The sequence below is a fragment of the Taurulus bubalis genome (assembly GCF_910589615.1).
Source record: "Taurulus bubalis genome assembly, chromosome: 5".
NCBI classification, from domain to species: domain Eukaryota; kingdom Metazoa; phylum Chordata; class Actinopteri; order Perciformes; family Cottidae; genus Taurulus; species Taurulus bubalis.
In genome coordinates, this window is record NC_136593.1 from 18,365,404 (window position 1) to 18,385,175 (window position 19,772).

The 19,772-nt window shown below is 38.8% G+C and overlaps 1 protein-coding gene across 1 annotated transcript; it reads left to right on the forward strand.

Moving 5' to 3' along the window:
• The first annotated feature begins 260 nt into the window (after nucleotides 1-260).
• Nucleotides 261-19,604, forward strand: LOC306736834 (inter-alpha-trypsin inhibitor heavy chain H3-like). Its single transcript, XM_079218510.1, has 22 exons — nucleotides 261-353; nucleotides 7,253-7,288; nucleotides 7,369-7,392; nucleotides 8,298-8,455; nucleotides 8,536-8,640; nucleotides 8,725-8,887; nucleotides 9,137-9,247; nucleotides 10,378-10,506; nucleotides 10,644-10,760; nucleotides 10,862-11,030; nucleotides 11,963-12,088; nucleotides 12,558-12,739; nucleotides 13,013-13,198; nucleotides 14,722-14,861; nucleotides 15,022-15,182; nucleotides 15,408-15,437; nucleotides 15,574-15,684; nucleotides 16,040-16,153; nucleotides 16,246-16,447; nucleotides 17,839-18,014; nucleotides 18,107-18,218; nucleotides 18,348-19,604. Exons 1-22 carry the CDS (start codon nucleotides 267-269, stop codon nucleotides 18,487-18,489), a joined length of 2,781 nt encoding a protein of 926 aa, XP_079074636.1. The 5' UTR covers nucleotides 261-266; the 3' UTR covers nucleotides 18,490-19,604.
• Nucleotides 19,605-19,772: the final 168 nt, after the last annotated feature.

The window sequence follows — 19,772 nt, forward strand, 5'->3', positions numbered from 1 at the left end:
AATACATACATAAATGTAAGACAAAACCCCAATATTTATGTGAAGTTAATGCAGCAAATACGAAAATCTTCCCGCTGCTGAACTCCCATTTATATACGGGAAACAGTCAAACAACAACAAGAGCCTCTGGTGTGGGTGGAGTAAAACTCTTACGGGAAGAGCGAAGACTTGATCCCCACATGCCCGGAATTCCCTTCATACTTGTTTTCAGCTTCCCGGGGAAGCGGCGACACTGTTTCCCAGCCATGCCCGCGCCGTGGAGAGTCATGCTGCTGTGGATGTGTGTGTGCATCTGGCTTCCAGCTCAAGCGCGGAGAGCTTTGTTCGTTTCTCGCATAAATGCTCTGACACAGGTATTTGCATTTGCAGCTTTTATATGTAAACACGTACATGTCTGTTTTGTTATTTTCTATATGGTCCGCCAGCGAGCAGTCACAGTTTATAAGACATGTACGTATAACTTTCATGTTTTAAGAGTTGATCAAAATCCCAAGGCACGCAATTGACGTGCTGAGCGTGTCTTGGCAGCAGAACATTTTTTAAACATATAATTAAATGAGGCTATTTAATTTAATTTAAACTGGAAACGAAAAAGGTTTTTTCTCGGGGTTTGTATGGTTTGAAATAGAACATTGAGGGCGTGTTTCTTTGTTTTTGTCTTGAAATCGGTATTTCAATACTTGTTATAGCTAGAAATTGAAATTGAAAATAGCTAAATATAGCTGAACATAGCTGAATACAGCTGAATTTAGCTGAAAATAGCTGAATATAGCTTAAAATAGCTGAAAAGATAAACTACCTGCTGAAAAGTGTTGAAGCCCAAAAGCGTTGAACTGAACTGCTGAACATCCTTAATGTTTAAATGGAAAAGTTGGAAGCAAAACTGCAACATCTAAATAATCCAAGAGATAAATTAAAAGTAGTAGTTGTAGTAGTAAAAATAACAGTAGCAGGAGTGAAAGCAGTAGTTGTAGTCGCAGAAGTAGTAGTTATAGTAGTAGTAGTATAAATAACAGTAGTATGAGTAGACGTAGTAGTTGTAGTAGTATTTGAATAATGGTAATATAAGTTGTAGTAGTTGAAGTAACAGTAGTAGTAATAGTAGTATAAGTAGTAGTTGAAATAACAGTAGTATGAATAGAAGTAGTAGTAGTTGAAGTAACAGTAGTAATAGTAGTAGAAGTAGTAATAGTAGTTGAAATAACAGTAGTATGAGTAGAAGTAGTAGTAGTTGAAGTAACAGTAGTAGTAGTAGTTGTAGAAGTAGTAGTAGTTGAAGTAACAGTAGAAGTAGTAGTTGAAATAACGGTAGTATGAGTAGAAGTAGTAGTTGAAGTAACAGTAGTAGTAGTAGTAGAAGTAGTAGTTGAAATAACAGTAGTATGAGTAGAAGTAGTAGTTGAAGTAACAGTAGTAGTAGTAGTAGAAGTAGTAATAGTAGTTGAAATAACAGTAGTATGAGTAGAAGTAGTAGTAGTTGAAGTAACAGTAGTAGTAGTAGTAGTAGTTGTAGAAGTAGTAGTAGTTGAAGTAACAGTAGTAGTAGTAGTTGAAATAACGGTAGTATGAGTAGAAGTAGTAGTTGAAGTAACAGTAGTAGTAGTAGAAGTAGTAGAAGTAGTAGTTGAAATAACAGTAGTATGAGTAGAAGTAGTAGTAGTAGTAGTATTCATAGTAATAGCAGTAGCAGTAGTAGTAGTAGTAGAAGTAGTAGTTGAAATAACAGTAGTAGTAGTAGTAGAAGTAGTAGTTGAAATAACAGTAGTATGAGTAGAAGTAGTAGTTGAAGTAACAGTAGTAGTAGTAGAAGTAGTAGTTGAAATAACAGTAGTAGTAGTAGTAGAAGTAGTAGTTGAAATAACAGTAGTATGAGTAGAAGTAGTAGTTGAAGTAACAGTAGTAGTAGTAGAAGTAGTAGAAGTAGTAGTTGAAATAACAGTAGTATGAGTAGAAGTAGTAGTAGTTGAAGTAACAGTAGTAGTAGTAGTAGTAGTTGTAGAAGTAGTAGTAGTTGAAGTAACAGTAGTAGTAGTAGTTGAAATAACGGTAGTATGAGTAGAAGTAGTAGTTGAAGTAACAGTAGTAGTAGTAGAAGTAGTAGAAGTAGTAGTTGAAATAACAGTAGTATGAGTAGAAGTAGTAGTAGTAGTAGTATTCATAGTAATAGCAGTAGCAGTAGTAGTAGTAGTAGAAGTAGTAGTTGAAATAACAGTAGTAGTAGTAGTAGAAGTAGTAGTTGAAATAACAGTAGTATGAGTAGAAGTAGTAGTTGAAGTAACAGTAGTAGTAGTAGAAGTAGTAGTTGAAATAACAGTAGTAGTAGTAGTAGAAGTAGTAGTTGAAATAACAGTAGTATGAGTAGAAGTAGTAGTTGAAGTAACAGTAGTAGTAGTAGAAGTAGTAGAAGTAGTAGTTGAAATAACAGTAGTATGAGTAGAAGTAGTAGTTGAAGTAACAGTAGTAGTAGTAGAAGTAGTAGAAGTAGTAGTTGAAATAACAGTAGTATGAGTAGAAGTAGTAGTAGTAGTAGTATTCATAGTAATAGCAGTAGCAGTAGTAGTAGTCATATTAATAGCTGTAGTAGTAATTAGTAATAGTTATAGCAGTAGTAGTATTAGTAGCAGGAGTAGCAGTAGTAGTAATAGTCCAAATATTAGCAGCAGTAGTCAAAGTATTAGTCTGCGCATTAAGTATTTAATACAAAAATCCTCATTTGAGCTTTATGTTACGATACAGTTAATTCATAGGGCTTTTATTTTGAAAGGGAAGACAGACAGACAGACAGACAGACAGGAGGCTTTACAATGCCTTTGACTGAATATCTGCATGAATATCTCCAAGTCACACACTCCAATGTGTGTGCAGATTGTGTACAAAACCATCTGTTAAACCCTATATTTCGAGGCAAAAACATGCTCAAATCACCATTATAGTACATTCAACAGAGAGGAGAGGAGGAGACGATCGCACTGATATCCTTGATATTTTTCTGGAGTTTAAATAGACTGGGAGCAACAGCTCCACTGAGGTTCACGTTCACACACACACACGCGACAGTGCGTGCGACCGTATTACCACGTGCACGCGCACACACAGTCATTGAGCATAGCAAACTTCATGCTAGTGATCAAATTCACTCCAGCAACAGCCTGCACCTGTTTTCTCTCTGTGTGTGTGTGTGTGTGTGTGTCCACAATGATATTAAAACAAGAATGAGTGTGAAGCGGTGATTAGTTCAAACTGAAAACACCTGTGACATGATTGAGAAACTGAGTTGTATGATCCCCATAGGTTTCAGTGCATTTTTCTTTCTCATAAAAAGCTAAAGAACTTCAAAGGCAAGACGCCAAAATAATAATATTTTCTGAGTGATAAGACTCTTGCGAACGCGTCGATGTTGTTTGTGGGTCTCTAGGCTACACAATGTGTCTCTAATCGCAATTTCTAAATGAGGTACGGTCGTCCGAGAGAGACATTTTTGAGGAAGATTTAACATGGAAGGGAATGGAAGAAGAAGGAGGCCACCTCTCACATATCGTCTGATTTCAACATGTTTGAGTCTGTTGGATTCAAATCGACCCAAGTTTACAAAGTAAGACAAGATTTCCTACGTTTTGATGTATAAATTATGCCCAAAGACTTAGTATTGTGGAGGAGATGGCAAAAAGCAAAAATAAAATCTAACTAATCCTCCAGGGGAACTACACTCAAGCTGTGACATCGCACTCTAAGCGGCGCAATACACACCCATGTTAAAGGCAGAAATGGTCAGAAAAAAGCATGAAATGAAAACGCTGACAGTTAAAAAATTATAGAAGATATCAAAATTCTGAAACTATAGAATAATAGCTGAAGGTTTTGTCAACATTTTAAAAGTTGAAATGGTGTCTTTAGCTGAACGTATGCAGAACCTGTCAGCGTTTGAAGTTGAAGAGGATTTGAAGATTTTCCCCATCCGCTCCCATTCATTTTAATTTTCATAAAAAGCTTAATAGTTCAAAGAGTTCAATAGTTAACAATATGAAGAGATATAGCTGGAGTGTCCTTAAGTAGCCGAATATTTTAATAGTTGAATGGTTTCTGTAGCTGAATATATGGAGGAGATAAGGTGCAAAATACGTACGGAAGAAATAGAAGAATAAAAGAAAAAAAAGAAAAAGAAGTTGAATAAAGAAGACAACATTGGTTACATTCTGTGAAGCAAAGACATAGCTGATGGTCCACCCCCAGGACATTTTGGTTTAAGTAGATGTTATTTCATGCATTCTAGTGGATTTTTGGGTGATATGCTAAAGATGTAGCCTGGTACCAGCTATGAAAATAATATAATAATAAAAAAAAAATGTAAACCATACCTTAAATATGTATGTTAAAGACCAGCAATGTATTAACTTTAAACAAAAGCAATAAGTGCTTTTGATGTTTTCCAGTTCAGTTGTTCTTACTTAGTCCAGTCTGTGTTGCTTGAACAAGAGCATGCAGTCTGGTTGAATGAGGTGGAGATGAAGGACAGCTGACAGGTATCAGAGAGAGAGGATCTGATCTGTTGAACTTCATCACTAGAATGTTTGTTCTCATGTAGGTAGATCCAAAGAGAACCAACATCTTCTGAGCATCTTTCCTCATGTGAGGAACGTTCTCCTCTTTGAGAGAAGAGTGAAGATCCTGACTTAAAGTGCTCTGCCATAGTGGATCAGACCGCAGGTCAGAACCGCGGCGGCTTTGCGCGATTAATTTTCAATCTGGAGGCGGAGACTGCAGCGCGAGGCTCCTTGGGAGGCGGGGGTCTCGCGACAGAAACTGCAGAACAATACGCTTTCACTTCAGTCTCCAAGTCTGCAACACTGCCCGTAGTGCGGCTGCATAAGCGCGCGCGCACACACATAAATAAATCGCCTTCAAAGTAAAAGCAGTGACGTTTGTATTGCATTCATGGCGTGCACCTTACTTATTTATTTATTTTTCATTTTTGATTGACCTCACGCGGGCCAGACTGGGAGAGCCCGCTGGCCGTAAGATGCCCAGGTCTGCCTTAGTCTCTGCTCCTCCTGAGTTTCTCCCGCGGTTGTGTCTGTTTGAAAATCTTCTTCTGTTGCTAACTTCGGGACTCTTTGGGGTAAATAGGATGTCTATGCAGCGAATAGGTTTACAGATGCGCTCCTCAACGCCATCTATCGTCGGGGAGTTTGAAAAGGAACGAACAAGGCCTCGGCCCAAAATCAGAATTTTTTTTTTGCCGTGAGAAATTGGTTGTGTGGCGTGAGTGCGTGTGAAAACATGCAAAAGCGTGTGTCACACGGCGAAACCGTGAGAGTTGGTAGCTCTGATGTTATCGGTGATAATAACCAGGTTCATCGGCAATGTCAGATGGACTGTGTCCTGTAATGAACGTATAGTCTGAGTGAAGTGCAAATAAGGTTTCCTTCATTAAGTTGGTGAAACAATTTCTCGTCCTGTTTTTGAACATGAAAGTTTAGACAGAGATCCTGTGATGCACGATAGTATGAGAGGAGACAATAGTACTCTTGATCCATAATTGACTCTTTAATATGACATGCTCACGTTGTTCACCGACATGTATCGACAGCTTTATTCGTGGGCCTAATCTTTAAAATGATTACTGCATGCCTTGCTGCTCTTCTGCCAGGTGCGTGCAGTGGTCACGTATGTAAAAACTTATCTAACTTGTATTTTTGAGATTTCTTGAGATTGCTGGTGTTTATCTTAACTTTTCTTCACTTTGCGCATGAGTCAAAGGTGGCCGCTGCTCACACACACGCACCTCACAGGACTGGAATGGGCTATTACCGGTATTTGCAATGTCATCTTTTTCTGTAAATAAATACATACATTATTAGACCTGAACTATTCAGAGTTATAGGCTACAGATCAATAAAGGTGTTTCTAATTTCACTAACGAAGCTGCTGTGAAGACCGTAGCCACTAGATATCGCTATATAAAGTGAGCATGTCAAATCAAAGAGTCAATGAGGGAAGAAGAGAGTTTTGGGCTCTTTTCATATTTTTCATATCTAAACTCTTGTATTTGAAAAGTCATCGGTATGGCTGAAAAATAATTGAATCAACAATCTCACAATTAAAAACCCATAAAACAAGTGGTGGAGCTGCTCTTTTCCTCCTCTCTTCCACTGGCCTCCAAACCACCTACTTCAATTTCTTTAACAATGTCCTGTGATTTCAGACCTTCTCATAACTCCACTAGTTGCCCGCATGGAGTTCTCCAGCCTCTGCTGCCTGCCCATATACAGTTTATATAAAAAACAGCCCACCTGTTTGTTCATGTTGCAACCAGCTATCTGTTTATTCCTGCCAGCTTGATTGTTGTGTGACCTTTTCATCCAAAACTCTTTTCTCATGCCCGTTTACATTTCTTTCTCTGATTCTGGGGCCACACCTTGCTTACGCAATCTACTCGAAAAACTTGTTCTAAAATACATCTTGTGAAAAAGAGAAAAAATTGAAGGATCAAAAGCAGGACTTTGCAGAGCAAAAAAATGGAATAGACTATTGCCGGTATTTGCAATTCTATCTTTTTATGTAAATGAATAAAGACATTATAAGACCAGAAATATCCAAGCAAACCATATCAAAGCATATATAAGGGTTCAGGAGTGTTATTATCTCCTATTGTACAATTATTAATACATCACAGGTCCACTGTCTAAACTCTGATGTTTAAAAAGGCATGGGTAAGGCTGAAACATTATTTCATGAAGAATTAGAAATCCATTTAAGAAGAGACCGGGACACCATTTTTCTTTTCTTTTTTACTGCACTTATATGCCAGACTGCAATGCATATAAAAAACAGTCCACCAGTCCAGTTCATGTTGCAACCAGCCTGCCTAGATATCTGTTTATTCCTGCCAGCATGATTGTTGTGTGACCTTTACATCCAAAACTCTTTTCCCATGCCCGTCTAAATTTCTTTGTCTGATTCTGGGCCCACACCTTGCTTACGCAATCTACTCAATAAACTTGCTCTGAAAGACGTGTTGTGAAAGAGAGAGGCAATTTAAGGATTATATAAAAAGCATGGAAGCCTCACAAAGGGACGACTGATGCAGTGGTTGTACAAAATTGAGTCGAACATGCCATGGTGTGATGGACAGGAAACATTCGGGAAAACATCACGTGTAGTGATGGAAAATGGTTAATTAATTTGGTGCATATCTCTCTCCAATCCTGCTTTTCCTTTTCCAATAATCATGCAGTCATATGTTGTGTTCCAGGAAACCAAAGAAGCTTTGGGCCCCAGGTCAATAACGGTATGCAGACTTGAGTACTATGCTGATGTTTGTTTCATCCTGCTGAAAATAAACTGCATATCCTTGTCTTTTTCTTACAGAAAAGAAGCACACCCTCTGTAAATGTAAGGAAACTATTTCTATATATATACAATTCTAAAGTCAAAACAAAGGTACAATTGCTCCTATCAACAAGGATTTTCTCCATTCATTTGAATGTATCATTCAAAATGAATAGTGAAACCTGGATATTATAATTCAACAGACACAAGGCCATGGACATGATGACTGGTAGCTTCTATCTCATTGTAGTGGTATTGTTGCTGTTTGCAAAATGAAGTCCACATTCTCTGTAAACATCATTGGCTCCAGATGTCTCTTGTTCTGCTCTTGCCCATGCAGGGTCTATTGCCATGTATTTATCTTTTCTCTTTGCTTTGCTGGAGATAATACACATGCTGGAAGTGGTTTGTCCATCTGTGCTTCATTCCAACATGTTCACAATGCTGTGTGTTTACATCACAGTGACCTCTCTGGGTTTTATGACATGAATATTTCTGGGTTATTTCTCATGACCTCTGATCCACAATTCAGTAGAGACACAACAATAAGCTGCCTGTTCTCTTGGCCACTGGTCTTGCTATAATATGATGCTTTAGATTTTTTTGTGGGTAAGACTTATTATTGTTGACGCCTTTTAGAAAGCATTTTACTCAACAAGCATGCCAAGTTTTGTAGTGTCACGTACGGAGAATTCCAGGCAGCCCGGAAAATACAGAGGCCTACTAGTACGAGGGGCAAGTCTAAACAGAATCAAATGAGGGTCCTGGAAACATAAATTAAGTAGACAGACTGGTACATGTTTAGATGGAAAGCAATATTGTGACTTCATTGCTCTAAGCTGAGAATGGAAGGTGGAAAGGTCAGGTGACTGGGACTGGTAGGAATGTGGTAACTGCAGTACAGAGGAGAGAGGGCAATAGGTAATGAAAATGAATGAGGCAGAACGTGACACTGTCCATTCTCTCAGATGGTGGAGGTGTACAGCGTGAAAGTGGACTGCACGGTGACGTCTCGTTTCGCCCACACCGTCATGACTTCCAGGGCTCTGAACAAGGCAAACTCCTCCCAGGAAATCTTCTTTGATGTGGAGCTGCCCAAGACGGCCTTGATCGCTAACTTCAGCATGTCAGTCAGAATCTAATATAATTTTGACTTTTACAATAGATCTTTCTTCACCTTTTGACAAGTGTCTTTGTTCCTCACAGGAAAATTGATGGTGAGGTGTATGTCGGGGAGGTGAAGGGGAAAGAGAAAGCCAAGAAACAGTATGAGAAGGCTGTTTCCTCTGGACAGACTGCTGGACTGGTCAAGTGAGTCGGACTGGAAGATGTTACAGAGGGCTGTTGGTGGTGGTGTGACCAACACATAAAGGTAACACATGAACATCCTTACAGAGTTTCTGGAAGGAAGATGGAGACGTTTTCAGTGTCTGTCAACATCGCAGCCAAAAGCAACGTGACTTTCACCCTGACCTACGAGGAGCTCCTTCAGAGGAAACTGGGCCAGTATGAGATCCTGACTCGAGTTAAACCCAAACAACCGGTGCAGGAGTTTCAGGTGGGACTCGCTTTCCTCATTCAGTTTTCTTAGTAATTACATACTGTTCAGGAGGAGCTGAAACAAATGTGTGTCCAGTGTTAGGAATGTATAGTGTGAGGAGGAACTTGTGTCATTAATGAGACATTAATGAAACTTGACATGACAACAACTGTGTGTGTGTGTGTGTGTGTGTGTGTGTGTGTGTGTGTGTGTGTGTGTGTGTGTGTGTGTGTGTGTGTGTGTGTGTGTGTGTGTGTGTGGAGACAGATTGTGGCACACATCTATGAACCCCAGGGCATTGCTTTTGTTGAGGCCACTGCAACCTTCCTCTCCAATGAGCTGCTCCCCCTGGTGGAGAAAACCGTTACAGACAACAAGGTAAAGGGTTAGAAAGATGGGTAGAACTTTATAATAACGACACACTATTTTGCATTAGTAAAGCATGAGTAAACACTTATAATTCATCATTTATAAAGCATTGTTCCAACATGACCACTCATTAGTAACTCATTGGTATGCAATTTATAAACACAGTTATAAATGTTTTGTTCTTGATAAATAAGCTTGACTATTTTGCGTTTCATGATTGGGTTTTCATACTTTATACATGATGGATTCCCCATTTGTAAATGAACCTCTAAATTAAGTAATATATATTGCAAACCAATTATTAAGGACTTATAAATGATGCACTAATGGTTAACATGTGCTTTTTAAACGTGTTTTAATACTGCAATTCATGATTGGTTTGCAATGCTAAATAGTGTTTAGTTTAGGGCTGCAACTAATGATTATTTTAATAATCGATGAATCGGTTGATTATTTTTTTTATTAATCGATGAATCAGATAAAAAACAAAAAATCCAAAAAGCATTCATTTCCAACCCTTTATTCAAAAACAGAAGTGACAGTGCAAAACATGTTCAGAAAGTGCACTAACAGGTTGCTCCTTGAACATCCCTGAGCTGTTAATTAAAACATTTAAATTAAAATGGACTAACACTAAAAACATACACATGTATGCTTTACATCTGCCAAATGTGAGCCCTTTTTACTGTAATGGATCTCCTTGGCGCAGAGGCAGCATGTAGCATACCCTGCTTTATCAATATGTATGAAACACTGGGACAGTGGGAAGCTGTACTGCTCCTCTCACGTCTGTTTTGACCACTTCATCTCAGCCCTGCATCAAGCTGCGCTACATATAGAGCGTCCTCTTCATTAAACTATTTCATTCACATCATCTGATCAATATCTGGGCCTCTTATGACCACGACGTCACATTGTTGGCTAAGCCCAACGACGTGATTTCGTTATTCGTTGCCAACACTTTTGATAATCGATTTTTTTATCGATTCGTTGATGCAGCCCAGTTTAGTTATTATAAAGTGCTACCGAAAAATGTATATCCTGCTGTTTATAGAATTTTAAATGACTTTATGATGGTTTTGTTAGCATTAATGATGTGTCCTACAATGTCAACTGAAATAAAACTTGTTGTCTCTCAGGCACACATCTCTTTCTCACCAACACTGGAGCAGCAGAGGAAATGTCCAGGATGTGAAGGCACCATAATTGATGGAGATTTCATCATCAAGTATGATGTGAAACAAAAACAGGGCCTTGGGGAAGTTCAGGTCAGCGGCCAGCACTTTGCTTAGTATTTTACTTCTGATCTTAGTTTTACTTCCCTTGGTGTTTTAAGGTGAGCATAGTTGTGCCCTTGTGTTATATTTCCACATTAGTCTTAATCATATTCTGTATTTCCCTTCAGATTGTGAACGGATACTTTGTGCACTTCTTCGCTCCACCTCACCTGCCCAGAGTCCCAAAGAATGTGGTGTTTGTGATAGACAGGAGCGGATCAATGAGTGGAAGTAAGATTGCACAGGTAAAACACATTGTGTGTAGGTGAGCCCCATACTGTATACATCACTATGCTATAGTGATATATACTTAAATCTTCATGTGTGGATTTGGGAACCTTTGCAGACCCGCGATGCTCTAGTGGCCATTCTGAAAGATCTCCATGAAGAGGACCACTTTGCTCTGATCCTGTTTGATGATAAAATTACCACCTGGAAGGACTCCCTGACCAAAGCAACACAGAGATATGTGACTGAAGCCATTGCCTACATCAGGAAACTAAGAGACCATGGAAGTAAGAGGAAAGCAAATAGTACCAAGTTTTATGCCATATTTTTTGTGCACTTTGTTGGGATCTTGCAGGAGCAGGTTTGGTTATTAGCAAGTATGAAAACAAAATTATTGACATAAACATTTCCATATAGGTGAGAGTGGGAGCAAGTGTTTCTGATGCTGTAGGAATAGACAATGGGACCCCGCAGGGCAGTGTTATCAGTCCTATCTGGTTTAATATGATGGTTAATGATATGTTTGATGGTAAATCTCTTTTTGCTGATGATGGAGCAACATGGAAGAGAGGGCGGAATGCGTACCTTTGGATACGTAGGCTGAATTTTTCTAAGCCTAAAACTGGGGACCTTACCGCTCTAACGACGGGTTAAACAGCAAGCTGATTCTCGTCTGGCTGCGAAGAACTCCGTGATCTCCCTCCTCTAGGTGAAAGTGGCGGAGCACAGGGCAAGTTATCGGTTTGGTCCTTCGGGATCCGAAAAACAGTCTATTGTTTGTCCAACGAAGAAAGAGGTTAAGACTCTCAACTCTGGATTTTCTTTAAAAGTAACGTTGTTTCTGCCTCCTTTCATCCAAGCCGAGTCACAGAGTAACGTGATTTATATAGTTGGTGACGTCAGGGCGGTGTCACAGGGACTGGATTTACACTTAGTTTTTTCTAAGGATTAAACAAACAAAAGTTTTTTTTGTTTTGTTGAAGTGCAGATAATTGTATTTTATTTCCCCCATGCTTTCAGTCTTTATGCTAAGCTAATAAAACCGCCTGCTGGCTGTAGCTTCACATTTAGCGGACTTAAATGAGAGAGGTATGTACCTTCTCATCTAATGCTCAGCAGGAACTGTTTTGTTGTTTGTTTGTTTGTAGTTATTTTCTTTCTGATAATGTACCTCAAGAAAAGTCCATGTTAATTTGCTCATTGTATTATTACTTTTCAGGCACCAATATCAATGACGCTGTACTGAGGGCAGTGAGCATGCTGGAGAGAGAAAGACGAGATAAAAACCTTCCAGAGAGAAGTGCGGACATGATTATTTTACTGACTGATGGGATGCCAAACAGCGGTAAACGGTCTTCATTTGAGATGTATATATGTGTGTGTGTGTGTGTGTGTGTGTGTGTGTGTGTGTGTGTGTGTGTGTGTGTGTGTGTGTGTGTGATTCTCTATGTAGATTAAGTACAGCAGTTTAAAACATGTGACATGTAGCTAACTGAGTTAAGAACAAGGGCTGGTTCTGTGCACAGTGCAGAAACATGTTGATGAAGTAGATGTGTCAGAAAGTAGTTTTTTTGTTTTTTTTATGTTTGACCTGATAAAAATCCTTTTAAGATTAAAAGTTGTCTGTGAATAAAGACAAACCTTTAGTGGGCTGAATCCCCGACAGATTTGTGAATGCAGCAATTTGATGCACAATAGCAATCAAAGTTTGAATAAACCTTAAAAGTAAGTTAATCAACTTCTTGTTGAAACTGCAAGGCTTTCATTCCTGGCTCATACATAACACACGTGTGTGCCTGCATGTATGCATGTAGGGGAGTCCAACCTGAAGACGATTCAGGAGAATGTGCGCTCTGCTATTGGGGGGAAGATGACTATGTTCTCTCTTGGATTCGGAAATGATGTGGATTACTCCTTCCTGGATGTGATGTCCAGACAAAACAAAGGAGCAGCCCGCAGGATCTTTGAGGGTTCAGATGCAGCCGTTCAACTCAAGGTAGGGTATTTACGGCAAATGTATGTATGTATGTGTGTATATATATATATATATATATATATATGTATGTATGTGTGTGTGTGTGTGTGTGTATATATATATTTATATATATATATGTGCGTGTGTATATATATGTATATGTGTGTGTATATATATGTATATGTATGTATGTGTGTGTATATATATATATATATATGTGTGTGTGTGTGTTCGCACATCCAAGGACATTTAGGAAAGAGACAATGCACGATTTGAAGTGTGTCTTTGTTCCAGGGTTTCTATGAGGAGGTGGCGACCCCTCTGCTCTTGGAGGTAGACCTACGTTATCCTGAACAAGCAGTGGGCTTCTTGACCAAAAACCACTACAGCCAGTTGTTTAATGGCTCAGAGATCGTGGTGGCCGGTCGGCTGACGGACAGTGACATGGATAACTTCTTGGTGGAGGTGTTTGCCCAGGGGGTGAGGAAAAAGACAACACTATGTCAATTAAAGCATGAGTAAGACCATATCTGGTCATGGTAATACATAAACAATATGTTCACATGCTCTCACATCATACATTTGCTGTTGCTGAATCTTGAACGTTTTTGTTTTGTGTGACTTCATCTAAAGTAAGGACTAATCTATGCTTTACAACGCATTTATAAATGACATTGAAAGGCTAGCAGTGCCTCAAAGCTAACAAAAGTCTCAGTTATCTTCTCAACAGAAAAGCGAAATAGACACAACACATTGATAAAGAACATTACCGTAATATGATGGTCATGGGGGGCGACGCCTGTCAGTGGCACGAGTGTTGAGTATGTTTCATAGTTTGCTGGCACATGCTATATTATTGATTATGCTAGCTATGACTTAAGCTTGCTAGCTAGCCAACTAGCAAGCTCATCGCTAACTAGAGGTTCTGAGACAGGCACGCGCCACCTCAGTTGTAAGTATACCAATCCAGGTGATGGCTAGATACTCATAATCAATAATATGTATGATTATGAGTATCTAGATATCACCTGGATTGGTCTTTGTTACAACTGAGGTGGTGCATGCCGATGCCTGTCTCCGGACCTCTAGTTAGTGACGAGCTTGCTAGCTGGCTAGCTATCAAGCTCGTCATAGCTAGCACTAGCATAATTGATAATATGTAGCTTATGTGCCAGCAAACACTATGAAATATATTCAACACTCGTGCCACTGACGGGCATCACCCGCCATCACCAGTATAGTGTTCTTTATCACTTTGTGTTGTGTCTATTTCCCTTTTCTAACTAAGACTTTTGTTAGCTTTGAGGCACTGCTGGCCTTTCAATGTCATTTATTAATGCGTTGTAAAGCATAGTCTTCACTTTAGATGAGGTCACAGAACATACTTAACTCATACTTAACTAAGGTAACTACCTGATTTAATCATGAATTGCAGTATTAAAACACAGTTATAAAGCACTTGTTAACCATTAGTGCATCATCTATAAGTCCTTAATAATCGGTTTCCAATATTACTTATTTGGTTTGCAATATATATTACTTAATTTACAAATGGGGAATCCATCATTTATAAAGTATGAAAACCCAATAATGAAACGCATAATAGTCAAGCTTATTAATCAAGAATAAAACATTTATAACTGTTTATGAATTGCATACTAATGAGTTACTAATGAGTGTTCATGTTGGAACAATGCTTTATATAGGAACAACGGTAACACTTTATAATAACTACACACTATTTAGCATTAGTAAAGCATGAGTAAACACTTAATTCATAATAATTCATGTAGGCTACTTCTTACTAATTAGCAAATGTTAGCGTACACACATGCTAAACTAGCTAAGTGAACATAGTGAACATTACACCTATACTAAATACTAAAGGGTATATTTCCACATTAAGTAAACTTTTGAAAAGGTTTAGTAGACTCTTAGACGAATCTCCTCTCATGTCAGTAATACCTGCCATTACATCTCTCATCTTTCTTCTCTTCCATCAGCCTGAGGAGGACTTCCAGGTGCAAGGAAAGGCCAGTGTGGTAAGCTTGGATGTGATCTACCCAGACCAGGAGTACATTTTTGGGGATTTTTCAGAGCGTCTTTGGGCCTACCTCACCATCCAACAGCTACTAGAGAACAGGTTTGTTCTTCCGAATGGTGTCGGACATCTTTGTTTGTACCTGCACCAAGAAGCAGGCTTATCCATGAACTGTGACAGATGTGCTTTTTATTGGACATCATGTGCAAATTTGTATTAAACAATCAACTACTCTACTCCATCTTCCTCTTCAATCTCCCAGTGACATTGGTACTCAGCAAGAGAAAGACAATGTGACAGCCAAGGCCCTGGACTTGTCCCTGAAATACAACTTCGTCACCCCTCTCACCTCCATGGTGGTCACTAAGCCTGAAACTGAGGACGGACCAGTCGGCCCTCTCATCGCTGATAAACTGACTGAGGGTGAGGGAATCTGAGGGCCATGTCTAATTAGTTAGAAGTTGATTAGAACAAATAATTGATGGTGATCTGCTCAACTGAATAGTAAACCAGTATATTATTTATTTTAAATGTATAGCTTACATAATAATAGGTAATAAATAATTAGAAACTTGTTGAATCAATAAGTAGAACATGCCAAAGACAACTTTGTGTTGTGTGTTTTCTAACGGTTGCCCTGTTTCACAGACCAGCGACAGAAAGCAGAGAGACAAAGTGGTACGACACTCTCTTTTAACTTAATTATGTACAATACCTTATTTAACCTTGATTCCACCAGGATATTCACATTTTATTAATCTAATTTGGGCGGAACAATTTGACTGAAGTCAGCTTTTATCATTTTTGATAACAGGTTCTGCTAAGACTGCTAGCAGCTCCTATGTTCGCAGCAGCTCCCGTGTAAGCAGCAGCTCCCATATTAGCAGTAAATCCCGTGGTGGCAGTTCTCGTAGCCAATCAGATGGTAAGCTTTTATTGCAGCAGTAGTTTAACTATTACATAATTCTAACATATGTATGTGTTCGTTGTTCATTTCACTTTACTTAAATCTTCTATTACAATGTTTTCAACCAACACAGAATCATATGTTTTATTCTATCTGAAATGAAATCATGACAGCCTTATCAGCCATATCAGGCCCAATTATTCAACACCTGTGAGTCTGTGACATATATTTATTCTATTTTGGCTTGTTTTTGTTATTTTACAGCAGTTGTTTTTTGATTCACCATACCTGAAGAAATCAGGGTAGCAAACACACTTTGATTTTGACTTTTGTTATATATGTACTTTTCTGTCCGATAATGATGCTTTTGCAGTGGACGGAGATCCTCACTTCATGATAGAGCTGCCAGATAGAGATGACGCCCTATGCTTCGACATCAACGACAAACCAGGAACCATTTTCAACCTGGTTCGAGACCCAAAATCTGGTCAGCCCTGAGTTTAAAAAAACAAAACAAGACTCTTTATTTGTGAGAAACGTTGAGAATGGAAAAAAACTCAAATGTGTCATTATCATTAGGCTTTGTGGTGAACGGACTAATTATTGGCAAGAAGAAAGCCATTCAGGATGGTAACGTCAACACCTACTTTGGCCGTTTTGGTATCATCCACCAGAAACTTGGGCTGAGGCTAGAGGTGAGCACTCAGGACATCTTAATCTTCCACGAGGGAAAGCAGATCAAGCTGTTGTGGTCTGATACGGCCTCGATCAAAGGAATGAAGTAAGTAACTCTGCCTTGCAAATACTAATATACAAAAACACATGAATTAAACTAAATTATTTTTACAATGATCTCATATATATTCTGTTATTTTTTTCATGTCAGCTTAAAACTTAATTTAAGAACGTTTTCAGAATAATTTTAATTTGTTGTGTTTATCACACTAAAAGTGCCTGCAATACACACACAAAACAATGCTCTATTGTCATACCATCAATTATAATACCGGTAGATTAAATCAAGCATTCTGATTGGTTGAGAGTGAGTCACGAGGTGTAGTTTATTCAGCCATAAAGTACTGTACAGCCTGTTTACATTTAGAGCGTTCCATATCAGTGCGCACTTAAAAACAACAGGTAGATTTAAATTTCGCGACCGTTAGTTGTCATTTTAAGCTTGACAGTTACCAAACATGTTCGTGTAAACTTTGATATTGTAACGTCCGCTGTAACGACCCGCAGACGTTGGTTTCCTTAACTTGCAGGTTTATTGCTTGAGTGTTCACAGTATTGCAACGGGGCTCTTCGCTAACAGTAACGTTAGCTCAAACGGAACAGCTAACAAGCTCACTTAGCATCCCCCACACTAGCATAACGAACGACAACACAACGTCACTTCCTGCCTAAAATGAGATGAGGAATGAAAAGGGTTTGACCACAAAATCGTGATAATTTCTAGTGAGAGATAATTACGTCGGTCATTTCCAAGTTCTCTAAACATCATGGAGGAGAAATGACGGAGAAAAGACGGACAGAAGCAGCGAGAGCACTTCTTTACATCGGTGGCTGCGTGTCATCCTCCACCTGCTTCCAACCGACCAGGCAGTCAGTTTTATAGTCCCGTATGTGCTTCCCGTACGTGTATGGCGGTTGCTATGCAACCGCCATACACGTACGGGACTATTTTCTTTGTTGCTGAAATGCGATACACAAGGTTTGGTGGCTACAACTATTTTGTGCTGAAAGGGAGCTTACTATTACTATTTATAAAGTCGCAGGTACCCGTATTATAAAAGCAATAAGGTACTCGAGGCAGGACTGTGTCGTGCAATAATGTACTGTTCAAGGGAGTTGCTAGGCCCGAGGCGCAGCTGCCTCTCGTACCTTATTGCTTAAAAACACCACTCCCAGAGTATACCAAGAATAAGGGAAACATGAGTAGAACTCCATCTAAATAAACACTAAATAAAAAACAGGAGCAGTAAAATCTACAAATCAAAAACCAAATGTAAACTATCAAACCTAAATGGAATTTTGTGTGCAATTATACTGAAATCACATTGACAGATATATCTTCTCTTTGTTCCACACGGCTCCTGTGAATCACACAGAAACAAAACAATCACAACTTTGCTGTCAGCTATTTGTCACAGTGTTTTTGTTTTTCTCCAGTATGGACTTCAGGCTAACTAAGGACTGCAGCCTGAAAGTGACGCTGAGGCACTCGGTCACATTCATGGTCATCAGACACACAAAGGTTTGGAAGAGACGCCACAACCAACAAGACTACCTGGGTTTCTACACCCTGGACAGCCACCACTTGTCTGCCTCTGTTCATGGCCTTCTAGGTAGAGAACTGCGAGAAAGTTTCATGTCATGATGCATTGATAGCTTGATAGGTTTGCTGATTCTTAATTACTCAAAAGATATCTTCCTCCAGGTCAGTTCTACCACGGGGTTGGGTTTGAGGTGACACAACTGCGTCCAGGTGAGACGCAGGAGAAATTAGATGCCACCATGTATGTGAAGGGACAAATGCTCAACGTGACCAGGTACACATACCTCATCAAGTTCAAGCGCACACACACACACACACACATAATGCATGCATGGCAAAAGAGCATTCCTTTTGCATATTCTCACCTCTTCATTGTTTTTGTTTTTTATAATTTCTTCCACAGACACTGGCAGAAGGACTTCAGCAGGAACGTGAAGAACGGGGAAAATATTCCCTGTTGGTTTTTTAACAACGATGGAGCAGGCCTCATTGATGGAAGTGCCTCAGACTACACTGTGTCTGGACTTTTTAAGGCTCCTTTTTGAATCTTGAAATTTCAAAATCTTAGTGGCAATGCACTGGGGCCACATTATTGTGGTTAGACTCACTCATTATAGTGAGTCGGTGTGTCTTCATTCAAACATTACACACATGCTAAAACGAATGTGATAAAAACCAAGATAATTGCATTTTTTATATATGGCAGTACACAATTCATGATTCTAGAAATCATAACTGAACATTACTAACTAAAAATGACAATATTACTAATAATGTCTGCGGTTTGTGAAAGTTAGAACGCAGGCCGATGGATTTACTGATGACATAAATAATATGGTAGGTAGAGCTTTCCAATATTAGGCTGTAATATAATTCTATAAGTCTGCATATTTCACATACCAAATAAACTTCTCTCCACTTCTTTGCAATTAAATCAGTATTTATATTTGTTTTACAGTTGCACTGCATGTACCTTGCTCAACCCAGCATATTTGGGTTTAATGTATTTGTACTTGGGTTCACTTCGAGGTAACATGGGTGTGTACGTACATGACCTCAGCCACAACTGCACAACTTGTGTTTTGCCTCACTCTGTGCTTTGGGAGCTGCAACTTAATTCACATAAATACTGCCCTGTGTGACTGTAGTGTCGCCTCAAAAGAGAGGGAACCTCTACACTGGTGTAAAAATCCAGCCACATAGTGGAGGACTATAGTAAGTTGAAAGATATCAGTCAGTACTAGTAGTATGAAACCTTGTTGATGCTGTTTGCATTATGTTCATTAATGTTCTTTTACATGTACACTTTCCAATTTATTTAAGGTGGAATAATCATTTTTGAAAAAGTCAATAAGTCACATTCGACCACTATGTAACATGTACTCTTGGCACAGCTACATGCAAGTAGTCGTGAAATGAAACAATTTCATTATATTTCATCTGGGTGCTGTGCTTCAAGGAATATTTTTTCATAAGATGATAGAAAGGTGGCACTCTAATGATAACAAAAAAGGATGACGTTTTATCTTTTTTTTCATTTTTAACAACAAGCAACAAGCCTTTGTTAAAGGCTGTGTGCCCACATGATTTCAATTGATTGATGTGGATTTACTTTGTTCTGATTGCTTTCAATAAAAGCTTTTTGTGACATACAAGAGTACCACAATTTAGTTTACTCAACTCTTAGGTTCTTTAAAACTGAATTATAAACAAGATGTGCTGGCTATTGAACCCTTTTATGTATGGATCATATTCTATATATTATTCTTATTATTATATTCTATATATATTCTATACATCAATCAATAACTGGTGGTCGCGTCGCTGT

Coding starts and splice junctions, on each gene's coding strand:
- LOC306736834 (XM_079218510.1), top strand. CDS start 267: ATGCTGCTGTGGATGTGTGTGTGCATCTGGCTTCCAGCTCAAGCGCGG. Junction 8,456..8,535: donor TTGATCGCTAACTTCAGCAT/GTCAGTCAGAAT, acceptor TGTTCCTCACAG/GAAAATTGATGGTGAGGTGT. Junction 15,438..15,573: donor GAAAGCAGAGAGACAAAGTG/GTACGACACTCT, acceptor TTTTGATAACAG/GTTCTGCTAAGACTGCTAGC.